The sequence below is a fragment of the Hyperolius riggenbachi genome, chromosome 1, assembly GCF_040937935.1.
Source record: "Hyperolius riggenbachi isolate aHypRig1 chromosome 1, aHypRig1.pri, whole genome shotgun sequence".
NCBI classification, from domain to species: domain Eukaryota; kingdom Metazoa; phylum Chordata; class Amphibia; order Anura; family Hyperoliidae; genus Hyperolius; species Hyperolius riggenbachi.
This window is the reverse complement of record NC_090646.1, coordinates 223,662,792-223,674,994: the sequence shown is the minus strand read 5'-3', so window position 1 is coordinate 223,674,994 and position 12,203 is coordinate 223,662,792. Positions and strand designations below refer to the sequence as shown.

Genomic DNA, 12,203 nt, shown 5'->3' with positions numbered 1-12,203 from the left:
ATTAAAAGGATCAACAGTTCATAGATTTTAGTTCTGGCTTTCTTTAAACATGGTGTCATTGAGCAGATACAATAAAATTTAAAAACTTAAAAAGTAGATTTAAAATAGAATTGTGGGATACCTCAAAAAGTTATTTTTAGGAGTGGGAGGATAGATACAATTGTTTATAACATCCGTTTTCACCTTTGTATAAGGTATTTAGCCATTACAGTCTAGTGTTTGTTACAGGATCTGCACCAAAACCAAAGTAATGCTGCAGTTACACAGAAATGTAATTGTCTCTTACAGCAAATTTTCTCTTTAAACCAGCCGGAGGACGCAGACCAACAGGCTTAGGTCCAGATCTGTTAACTATGGATACATCTTCACTTCCAGTGGAATTGTCTGAAGAAGTGTTGCTTCCACCTTCAGCTTCCACTGTGATTAGATATCGATCACTTTCTAGGTCATCACCAGGATTCACCTACCAAAAAAATAATATGTAGAATGGTGAGTTTACACCTCCCTCTCCCAGCTGGTAGAGATATTTGGCAACTGACTGTCAGTATGATGTGACCCTATACTGCAACTTCAACACTGAAAACCAGAATACTGGTTAAAAGTGAGGAGCAGTTCACTAACTATAACTAAAGAGTATCCAGCAAGCTCATGGTGAACCAGAACACCTAGGCGTGTGTAGGGGGCTAAAAAGACCAAAAAGGCCAAAAGGCCTTTTACTAAAATTCTATGCAAAACAAAAGTTAGCCTTCTTAAAACAAAAGGTATTTGCGATTATTCAGATTGGAGTGAGCATATGATGTATCCCACAATGCATCACTGCTGAATATGCAAATCATCCTTTGTTGTCCTGAAGCTAACCACACCTCCAGAACCACTGGAATGCAATGATGTGCTTGTTATGTGTACAGAGCCACAATAATCCAACATGCATACAGACTGTTTCGGATTGGTTGATCCTCATTAGGGCATGGCATGGATTAATGTGGCTCTATGGGGTAGGAATTGAAACACCCTAAGTTACAGAGTACCCAGCAATCTGATGGTGAATCAGAACTTCCAGGAGTGTGATGATTTGCATAAAAAACAAAACCAAGAGTATAACCAGCTTTAAAAGGACGTAGACACACACACCAAAAGAAGAAAACCTCAATATATCACAATAAAAAATACACAGATCAGCTTGATATGACACTAATATAATGTAACTGAACAAATGTTATATATTTTTTGAAAAGCAACTCACCTTGCCATTTTTTATGAATACAGTATCCAGGCGTTGACCCTTGTCATTGTATAAAGCAGCCTGTATTAAGAAAGCAATATATAGGACAGAAGTCAAAACATAAGTGTGCTGGGGTAAATAAAAAGTGTGTGTGTGTGTGTGTGTGTGTGTGTGTGTATACACTATATATATATATATATATATATATATATATATATATATATATATATATATATATATATATATATATATATATATATATATATATATATATATATTATATATTATATAAGTTAAGAAATGTAGGTCTGATTCGCTGAATAAAAAGTATAGGGATTGCCTTATATGTAAGACAGTCCCACATTTCTAATCCTATAGCCGGTTTCCCTGCGCCAACGTCAGCGTCCCCACAGTAAAATCGGGAGGGGGCATAGATAATGGCCACACTAAAAGGGGGCAAAGGGCGGGAGGACAGATCCTGGGTGCTCGAATCACCGCATTGGGAGGGGAGGACAGATCATCAATGTACTGATCACCACATTGGGAGGGGATGACAGATCCTGGGTGCACTGATCACCACATTGGGAGGGGACGACAGAGTCTGGCTGCCCTGATTACTTGGGTTGGAGGACGGGAAGAGGATAGACATTGGCCACACGTATTATGGGGGGGGGGGGGGGGGGGAGGGTGAACAGGGGGATAGAGACTGGCCACACTGATTACCTGGGGAAAGAGGATGGGGACGGATCTTGGCCACATTGACTACCTGAGGAGAGGGGAAGATACTGGCCACATTGCTTACTTAGGAGAGGAAGAGGAGTTGCACTTGGTGACTAATTGGGTTAATGGCTGTATGTGGGGGCCTAGAGGAGTATTGGGTGCAATACTTTATGCAGTGTAGCCATTGACCCATCTTGGCCCCCAAATACAGCCATTAACTTTGCTGGTGAGACTTAGGCCCCATTCACACTTACAAAATGCAAAACGCCGGCGTTTTGCAGGGATGATTTTTCCGCAATTTCACATGGAAAAATCACTGAACACTGCGGCGATTTTGCCGCGATCGCGTTTAGCGCTTCTATAGCACTGAAATGCGATTGCCGGGAAATCGCCTGAAAATGGTGCAGGCGACGCGTTTGCGTTTCACATTTTTGCCAGTTTTTGGGCGATTTGTGGCGATTAGCGCAAATCGCCCAAGTAAGAACGGGCCCATAGAGTATCATTACGTTAGCGCTTTTAAAAAGCGCTAGCGTTTGAGCGTTTTGCCGAAATCGCGGCAAAATGCTCTAGTGTGAATGGGGCCTTACACTTGAGACATTCAAAAATTCTATCTTCAAGAGAACCTGAGACGAGAAGCATCTAAGGTTCCTTACTTACCTGGGGCTTCCTTAAGCTCCCTTGAGGCAACTCAGTCCTTTGCTGTCTCCCCTGGTGGCTCCTGTCATCCACAATACCGGCGACAGCCTGGCCGAGTCGCGCTTTGATGAACTTATACTGGGCGACACCTGTATCTAGCTAGCCTATACTAGGGGACACCAGTACCTAGCTAGCTTTCACTGGGTGCCCGGCCAGGCCCGCTTCCGTACCTGGGAAAGTTCGGCGCCTGCACAGTAGCACTGCGCAAGCACAAGACGCTCCCAGCCGAGGGAGCGTGCCTGGCCAGTCTGCGCATGTGCGACGAAGTGTGACTCAGCCAGGCTTTCAGGCAGTATTGTGGCTGACAGTAGCCACCATGGGACACGGCGAGAGAAGAGCAGCCTCAAGAGGGCTGAAGGAAGCCCCAGGTAAGTATAGTACCTGAGACGCTTCTCGTCTCAGGTACACTTTAAGAGGGATAAATATTGGAGTTAACATATTCAAGAATATACGGTAAACAACGAAAATTTAGCATGCCAAGCCATCCTCATCATATCACACTCCTTCCATAAGCTATGAACCAGTGTTGCCAGCTCACCCCTTTTATTAGCTGACATGTATGAATTATACAGGTATTGTGGCTAGTTATAGTAAATACCTTTAAGGCACTGAATATATGTAAATAGCCTCAAAACTTTCATAATTTAGACTTGTCAGTAATTAAATGGATGATTTGGCAACCCTGCTACATATGTCCGAATCACCTCTTGTATATCCTACTACCAGTAACTGATGTACAGAAAAACTCCTTAACCCCCTGCACCGATCGCTGGAAAAAGGCTTGGGGAGTAACAGCTTCAAACATACAATGAGAGGTGGCACGCTACTGGCTGCAAAAGTGCTTGTATTAGCGAACAGAGCGCATTACATTTTATGGATTCACAGATCCTTCATCAGGTGCATCTGATGAAGAATCTGTGAATTCGTAACATGTAATGTGTTCTGTTCACTAATACAAGCACTTTTGCAGCCAGTAGCGTGCCGCCTCTCATTGTATGTTTGAAGTTGTTGAGGACCATGTGAGCAATTCCGCCAAGGCGTAGACACCGGCAATTCCAGAGACAGATCAGTCCTGGAGCACTGCTTCCTTGGTAGCACGTTAGCTAACATTTGTGAGCACCTATACTAGCTTTCCTATTGCTGCCTACATTGTACTGGAGCCCCACACCTAGCTAACTTATACTGGGGGACTCCTGTACCTAGATAGCCTATACTGGAAAACACCTGTACCTAGCTAGCTTATACTGAATGACACTTGTACCTAGCTAGCGTATACTGGGGACTCCTGTACCTAGCTAGCCTATACTGGGTGACACCTGTACCTAGATAGCCTATACTGGAAAACACCTGTACCTAGCTAGCTTATACTGAATGACACTTGTACCTAGCTAGCGTATACTGGGGACTCCTGTACCTAGCTAGCCTATACTGGGTGACACCTGTACCTAGATAGCCTATACTGGAAAACACCTGTACCTAGCTAGCTTATACTGAATGACACTTGTACCTAGCTAGCGTATACTGGGGACTCCTGTACCTAGCTAGCCTATACTGGGTGACACCTGTACCTAGCTAGCTTATACTGAGCGACACCTGTACCTAGCTAACGTATACTGGGGACTCCTGTACCTAGCTAGCCTATACTGGAAAACACCTGTACCTAGCTAGCTTATACTGGGGACTCCTGTACCTAGCTAACGTATACTGGGGACTCCTGTACCTAGCTAGCCTATACTGGAAAACACCTGTACCTAGCTAGCTTATACTAAGCGACACTTGTACCTAGCTAACTTATACTGGGATACTCCTGTACCTAGCTAGCCTATACTGGGTGACACCTGTACCTAGCTAGCCTATACTGGAAAACACCTGTACCTAGCTAGCTTATACTGAGCGACACTTGTACCTAGCTAACTTATACTGGGGTACTACTGTACCTAGCTAGCCTTTACTGGGAGAATCCTGTACCTAGCTAGCCTATACTGGAGGACACCTGTACCTAGCTAGCCTATACTGGGGACACCTGTACCCGGCTAAGCTATAAGCTGGAGGCACCTAGACCAGGCTACCTACCTACAATAATCTGCAGGGATTCCAAAGACAGATGGGCACTGCGCAGTGGGCGACACAGGATAGATAATATATAAATGCACACACGGGGGTACATTTATACAACGGGGGGGGGGGCAGCAAGAGGCAACGGACGCAGCCGATTCCTAAATGATCTAATGTGGAAATTGATCGGGAATCGGCCTGCGGAGTATGGGCAGCTGACCGATCTCTCTCTAATCAGATTTGATTAGAAAGAGATTTCTCTCTTGAATCTGACCACATCTCAATATGTATGGCCACCTTTACATTCGTTTTAGTGCAGGTTGAGCAGCTGCAGCTTGGTAGTGTAAATGGTCAGAGATTTTGGGGAGAAATTTGGAAGTTTAGTTAAAATATTGTGTTTCAAGCTTTTATTATACTCAAAATGTATACTAGACCCTTGCTTGACACATTCTGGTAAGTTACAGCTAGTCAGTGGCTGGATAGTGTAATGGTTAAGGGCTCTGCCTCTGACACCGGAGACCAGGGTTCAAATCTCTGCTCTGCCTGTTCAGTAAGCCAGCACCTATTCAGCAGGAGACCTTAGGCAAGTCTCCCTAACACTGCTACTGCCTATAGAGCGTGTCCTAGTGGCTGCAGCTCTGGCGCTTTGAGTCCGACAGGAGAAAAGCGCAACGTAAGTGTTTGTCTTTGTCTTTTACAGGAAAAACTGTTAGGGCCTGAGTCCACTAACGCAGTTGTGTCCGCCTTTCAGTTACACATCAATGTTACAGATGCTGAAAAGCGGACAGAAGCGGACACAACTGTGTTAGTGGACTCAGACCCTGATGGAAATTAATTGGATCGCTTATTGCACAAAAATACAGTAGAAACTGAACGCCAGAAAGGTTAAAATATATTTAAAAAATCCCAGGTGAAACCAGAGAATAATTTACTACTACTTGAAAGCAGTCAATAATAATAACCAGACATATTGCACGGCACAAAAGGAATATAGCCCTATTTCAAGCTGTTTATGTAGATTAACACTCGATACTCATGATTCGAGAATAAACTTACGAAATCATGAATTGTATGTGTAGTATGGATAATAAATAGAACATTAGTAGCAAAGAAAAAAGAGTCTCATTTTTATTTTCAGTTATACAGCTTCATGGCATCAGACTGTCACAGTTGTAGTTTAGAACCCGCACTCTGTATTGTATGCTGTAAAACAGAGCAGAGCTAATGACCCTTTAAAGTTTCCTGCAGTAAAACCTTATCTCAATCTGTCTTTCATTGTTTCTTGGCTGTTTAAACTTTTCAGAAAACAGGACTGAGTTTGACCAAGTTAGTTGACTAGCTCAGAGATGCTTTTTTGCACAGATAACAATTCAAGTTTTTTTTAAAAGGTGGCCATACAGCTGACCATTTGGTGGCCGATCGACCATCTAATTCGATAATTATTAAATCGGATAAAAATTGGTGAAGCCACACACATGCCGGATTGATGATTCAACCAATTCCAGGCAAAAATTGACTATATCGATTGGATATGCTAGGAAATTTCAGGCCTACGTGGTCAATTGGGTGCGCAGTGTGCAAGATCGGGACTAGCAACGAATGCGATGGAACTTCCTGCTGCTGTCTCCAAAATGTAAATGTGCCCCACATAAAGTAAATTATACTTAACCTGCCCATACATCTTCCACTTCTGCACTTCCAGCACCTGCGGCTACCAGCATATAGTCAGTGAGGTTAAATGTGCTATATGCCGGTAACTACATGGGACAGCAATGTGGAAGATTTATGAGCACCGCAATGGGTGAAGTAAATTTTACTGCATGGGGCACATTTACATTTGTGAGGTAGCGACAGAGGCAATCGATCAGGGACCGGCCTGCGGTGTATGGGTAGCCAACAGATGTCTGATAAGAATACATTTTTGCTTCAGATTTGCTTTAAACTTTTGTTTGTTGCCCATTAGGGATAGTCAATGAAATGCAAAGTTGTATGCAAATATATTCTGTTACAATTGCTAGATTGGCCCATTTGCAACCTGCATAAGTTTGCATAAAATGTATATTTGCTTCACATTGACCATCCTTATTACCCATACACCGCAAGTTATCACTAGCCTGTAACTATTTATTTGGTGACATGTCTTATTTCTAAAGATCTAGAACTTACCTTGATTTGTTGGGCATTCAACTGTGTAGTTATAAACAGAACATCAATGACAATTGTTTTTCGTGAGTCCTATTCAGGCCCACATTTTCCCCATTTATTTATAAACTGATCATTTTATTCTTCATCTTTGTTAGTCTTCTCTGGTTACATTGCCACTCTATACAGTACCAGCATGTTGGTCTCTGGTAAAGCAACCCTTAATTTGTTTTGTTTTCTTTTCTTTTGCCAGTGTGCAGAACCAGTTCCTGATATATGCATAAAGCATGTCAAAAGTACTAGACAGTTTCCTAACCACCCAACTCTTCAGCTATTTACTTGAAAGGCATAGCTTACATGGGCAACATTAGAAAAGACAAACAATAAACTTGCTAGAACATCTACCAGGGTCCTGAGCTGTGCCCAGGCTCTTTTATAGTGTTAGCAAAACCAGTCACCTGATTTCCACCAGCTGAAATCTTTAAGATACCATCTTGCCAAACTTTAGACTTCTTTGTCTTCTGATGAGTATATAAAACCTGAAAAAAAGAAAATGTGATTTTACTGATCCAAGGAGTTTTCCTTTCTTCATTACGTCATGGTAATTATTTATACTTACTGTAAATACTGCTTCTGCCATGACTTCACTTCAGGAACCAATTATACAAAGTAGAGGTCAACTAAAAGAAACAAAAAGCACAGAAAACTGAACCAACAGACCAAAGGGGTACTACCTTGTAAGTGGAACTGTTAAATTATAAATGAAAGCAGTTTCACTAAAACGGTTTAAAATTGGGTCACTTATCAGTTGTGCAGTATATCATTATTATAGGTTAACTTGGCACCAAAACATTTACCTCAGGGTTTTATACAGAACACTGAACAATTAATGTCAGCCTAATGAGCCTCAGAGGGGATTATGTCTCTCGTACGCATGTACGCTTTGCTGGTAAGTTGGGGTCGGGGTGAGCAGAATGACGGCCTACCACACTCTAGGTTTAGTATGGTGACAAACCAATATCCTCCAATACTTTTTTGGGTTGTGGTTGTAATTTCATGTACACAACAGTAGAAAGTACAAATTGCATGCAGAAAGTGCTTGAGCTGGTATTTAAATACAGAAAAAGGCAGAAACATAAAGGAAATGATCAGCACCATTAGATTATATGTGCAACTATGCTATATAGTAGAAGAACCCAAACAAGACGAGACAAAATGCTAATAAATGCTGCCCCTTATCAAAAAATTATCACATTTTACTAAGTCAAGATAAAGTGTATACTGTACAAGTTATCTTCCCTATAAAAACAAGGAAAAAGAAGACAGCCAGGAAAAAATGGCAGTGATCAAATAAACCCTTAAAAATAATGATGTGCATGTGCGTTCCAGCTGCTACGGACAGATAAAGCAGCAAGGGAAAAAACAAAAACAAAGTGCAATAGTATGAATTCACAAAATATAAAGATCAGAGACACCAGTGCTCCTAATTTTTTCAAGGTGTACTAAAAGACAAGGATTAATTCAAATGAATAATTAAGTAGTGGTATTTATTTAGACCCTAGCCTCTGATATAAACTCAAAAGAGACAGTAGATTTGATAATGTGATGAGTCTAGTACCTAATTAGTATTTGATGACCTAGTTAGTACATTCTCAAGTCACAAGAAAGGATTGCAAGCTAAGAGGGAAAATTAAAAGGTGTTGAACACAGGGCTGCAAATGAAGCTGAGCGGCATGCACTTTTAGGGTCTGTTCACATTTGAGCATTGCGATTTTTTAAAAATCGCAAATGCGCTACCTGTACCATTTTCTGAGTATTTTGGCTCAATGGTATAGGGAAATCACAAAGCACTTGAAAAACCACTTTGGCTATCATTCATGAAGCGTTCCCGCATGTGGAAATGCTAAAAAAAGCCGACTTTACCAAGCACTGTGCAAAATGTGTATTCATCAAGGCTGTTTCTGCATGCGAAGCTGACTTTCCGGAGCAGAGCGATAAATTACCGGATTGTGCGGTGATTCTATGCGGAAATGTAACAAAATGTAAATTCATAAAAATTAACGCAAGCGGTATGCAGACGGGGATTACCGCTCCCCTGGATGTAGTGATAAGCATGCAGAGTACATGTAAGTGAATGGGACAGACCTCCCAAGCAGCAGCAGAGAGAACACCGCATGGAGGGACTCGGCCAGCATCTCCTGTTTCCGCATGCCTACCGACAGCCTAACGCTAGCCTACAGCGGGATATCTCCGCACTCCTATCGCAACTAGAAACATGTTTATGAATGACCACCCAGACAGCGGTATTTTCCCGCACTGATTTTTGTTACTGACAACACTTTTATGAATGATAGCCTTTGTATTGCGATTTCCTGAGTCAAATAAAATCAAAGATAGCTTTATTGGCATGACCAAGATTCTTACAGGTATTGCCAAAGCAAGGAGAAAAGGGCGACATGGAAGGGGGTGGGGTAGGGGGACAATGGCTAAGCAGTCTGTGGACATGTTTTAGGTTTACAGTTCTGTTATACTCCTCTCAGTCTGTGGCATGCTGTGACAGTGCGCAGCCATTGTCACTGTGGATTCCTCTTCTGACAGTAAGATATACTGTATGTTTTTCTCTCATCTTCTAATGTGAGAAAGTCTGGGAATAGTTCAATCAATTTCTTAAAGTAAGTGTTCCTGGTTACAGTATATTTGGGGCATTGCAGCAGGAAGTGGCTTTCATCCTCAAGGGTCTTCTGCTCACAGCGTTTGCATAGTCTCTCCTCCCTGGGTTTGTACGTCTGTCTGTGCCTCCCAGACTCTAGAGGATCTTCTCAAAAAATTAGCATATTGTGATAAAGTTCATTATTTTCTGTAAAGTACTGATAAACATTAGACTTTCATAGATTTTAGATTCAAATACACACAACTGAAGTAGTTCAAGCCTTTTATTGTTTTAATATTGATGATTTTGGCATACAGCTCATGAAAACCCAAATTTCCTATCTCAAAAAATTAGCATATTTCATCCGACCAATAAAAGAAAAGTGTTTTAAAAACAAAAACAGTCAACCTTTAAATAATTATGTTCAGTTATGCACTCCATACTTGGTCGGGAATCCTTTTGCAGAAAAAACTGCTTCAATGCGGCGTGGCATGGAGGCAATCAGCCTGTGGCACTGCTCAGCTGTTATGGAGGCCCAGGATGTTTCGATAGAGGCCTTAAGCTCATCCAGAGTGTTGGGTCTTGCGTCTCTCAACTTTCTCTTCACAATATCCCACAGATTCTCTATGGGGTTCAGGTCAGGAGAGTTGGCAGGCCAATTGAGCACAGTAATACCATGGTCAGTAAACCATTTACCAGTGGTTTTGGCATTGTGAGCAGGTGCCAGGTTGTGCTGAAAAATGAAATCTTCATCTCCATAAAGCTTTTCAGCGGATGGAAGCATGAACCCACTTTTGAACTAGAAATAGCGGCAGAAGCGCCTGACCTGGGCTACAAAGAAGCAGCACTGGATTGTTGCTCAGTGGTCCAAAGTACTTTTTTCGGATGAAAGCAACTTTTACATGTCATTTGGAAATCAAGGTGCCAGAGTCTGGAGGAAGACTGGGGAGAGGGAAATGCCAAAATGCCTGAAGTCCAGTGTCAAGTACCCACAGTCAGTGATGGTCTGGGGTGCCATGTCAGCTGCTGGTGTTGGTCCATTGTGTTTTATCAAGGGCAGGTTCAATGCTGCTAGCTATCGGGAGATTTTGGAGCACTTCATGCTTCCATCTGCTAAAAAGCTTTATGGAGATGAAGATTTCATTTTTCAGCACGACCTGGCACCTGCTCACAGTGCCAAAACCACTGGTAAATGGTTTACTGACCATGGTATTACTGTGCTCAATTGGCCTGCCAACTCTCCTGACCTGAACCCCATAGAGAATCTGTGGGATATTGTGAAGAGACAGTTGAGAGACGCAAGACCCAACACTCTGGATGAGCTTAAGGCTGCTATCGAAGCATCCTGGGCCTCCATAACACCTGAGCAGTGCCACAGGCTGATTGCCTCCACGCCACGCCGCATTGAAGCAGTCATTTCTGCAAAAGGATTCCCGACCAAGTATTGAGGAAGAAGATTGCCGGCACCATCCAACGTAATTTTCATGCTCTTTTTATTTTTCAATTCATCACAGCAAATACATGGCGACGTTTTGAGGGTAACCTCTTTATCAAGCTCTTGCTGCAAGTGAAATACATTCAACCTAACCAAACCATCTTTATATACTATCCATGAAGTGCACCTGACCAATGAACCACCAGGTGTCAGCCATCCCCGCCGTCCTCCCGTCTGGATGGCTGACACCTGAGAGGTGCAGGCGTGATCCAAGGTGGGTGTGTAGTGGGGGTGTGAGATGCCCCAGTTCAAATGCACCAATGAGAGTAAGTTAAGACAGTTCCCCATCAGGTCCGCTATGTACAAGGACCATTATGATTGGTGGTAATGAAATCGGTGGTTCATTGGTCAGGTGCACTTCATGGATAGTATATAAAGATGGTTTGGTTAGGTTGAATGTATTTCACTTGCAGCAAGAGCTTGATAAAGAGGTTACCCTCGAAACGTCGCCATGTATTTGCTGTGATGAATTGAAAAATAAAAAGAGCATGAAAATTACGTTGGATGGTGCCGGCAATCTTCTTCCTAAGTTTGAATTGTCTGGAGTACTGCTGGACTGAGCCTTGGCACATCCCCTTTGGGCAACTGGAGGTGTGCATCACACTTACCTACGACGACCAAGTATTGAGTGCATAACTGAACATAATTATTTGAAGGTTGACTTTTTTGTTTTAAAAACACTTTTCTTTTATTGGTCGGATGAAATATGCTAATTTTTTGAGATAGGAAATTTGGGTTTTCATGAGCTGTATGCCCAAATCATCAATATTAAAACAATAAAAGGCTTGAACTACTTCAGTTGTGTGTATCTGAATCTAAAATATATGAAAGTCTAATGTTTATCAGTACATTACAGAAAATAACGAACTTTATCACAATATGCTAATTTTTTGAGAAGATCCTGTATTTCGAGGTTGTGAGTACTCAATCTGTAGACACTCAGGATTTTCCTCTCTTGAGAGTTTTGGAGCTTTTCCAGGTATGGGGCCATTTTATATTCTCTCTGTAGAGACTGGTATATGGTTAGCTTTTGTGACTTTTATTTAACTCCTCCACTTTTCCACATAGTCCTCTTTGCTCTTGGCTGTGGTGTGTTTTATCTGGACTCTTGTGGATCGGGGGTTGGAGGGAGTATAGAGCTGATCACTACTTTCAGTGCACATGGCTTTTCTTGGTCTTCATTGTGCAGCATGGCATTGATGAATAAATACATTGCATTTATT

General features: G+C 42.1%; 2 protein-coding genes across 6 annotated transcripts in view; one reads left to right on the top strand and one right to left on the bottom strand.

The window, feature by feature from the left end:
* LARP7 (La ribonucleoprotein 7, transcriptional regulator) overlaps positions 1-12,203 on the top strand; it is a 97,022-nt gene that overhangs the window by 693 nt on the left and 84,126 nt on the right. The window contains exon 2 of one of the 2 annotated variants that reach the window (XM_068281297.1): positions 289-489. The exons of the other annotated variant lie outside the window; for it this stretch is intronic. The gene's annotated coding sequence lies outside the window, so the exon portion shown is untranslated. The remainder of the gene's footprint in view (positions 1-288; positions 490-12,203) is intronic. 2 annotated transcript variants of the gene reach the window in all.
* Positions 1-12,203, bottom strand: part of ZGRF1 (zinc finger GRF-type containing 1) — a 116,456-nt gene that overhangs the window by 102,977 nt on the left and 1,276 nt on the right. For all 4 annotated transcript variants that reach the window (XM_068281231.1, XM_068281241.1, XM_068281251.1 and 1 more), the window contains exons 2-5: positions 7,455-7,515; positions 7,294-7,374; positions 1,244-1,303; positions 287-463 (exon numbers count right to left, since the gene is read on the bottom strand). In XM_068281231.1, the coding sequence (XP_068137332.1) occupies positions 287-463; positions 1,244-1,303; positions 7,294-7,374; positions 7,455-7,475 (339 nt within the window). In that variant the 5' untranslated portion in view covers positions 7,476-7,515. The remainder of the gene's footprint in view (positions 1-286; positions 464-1,243; positions 1,304-7,293; positions 7,375-7,454; positions 7,516-12,203) is intronic.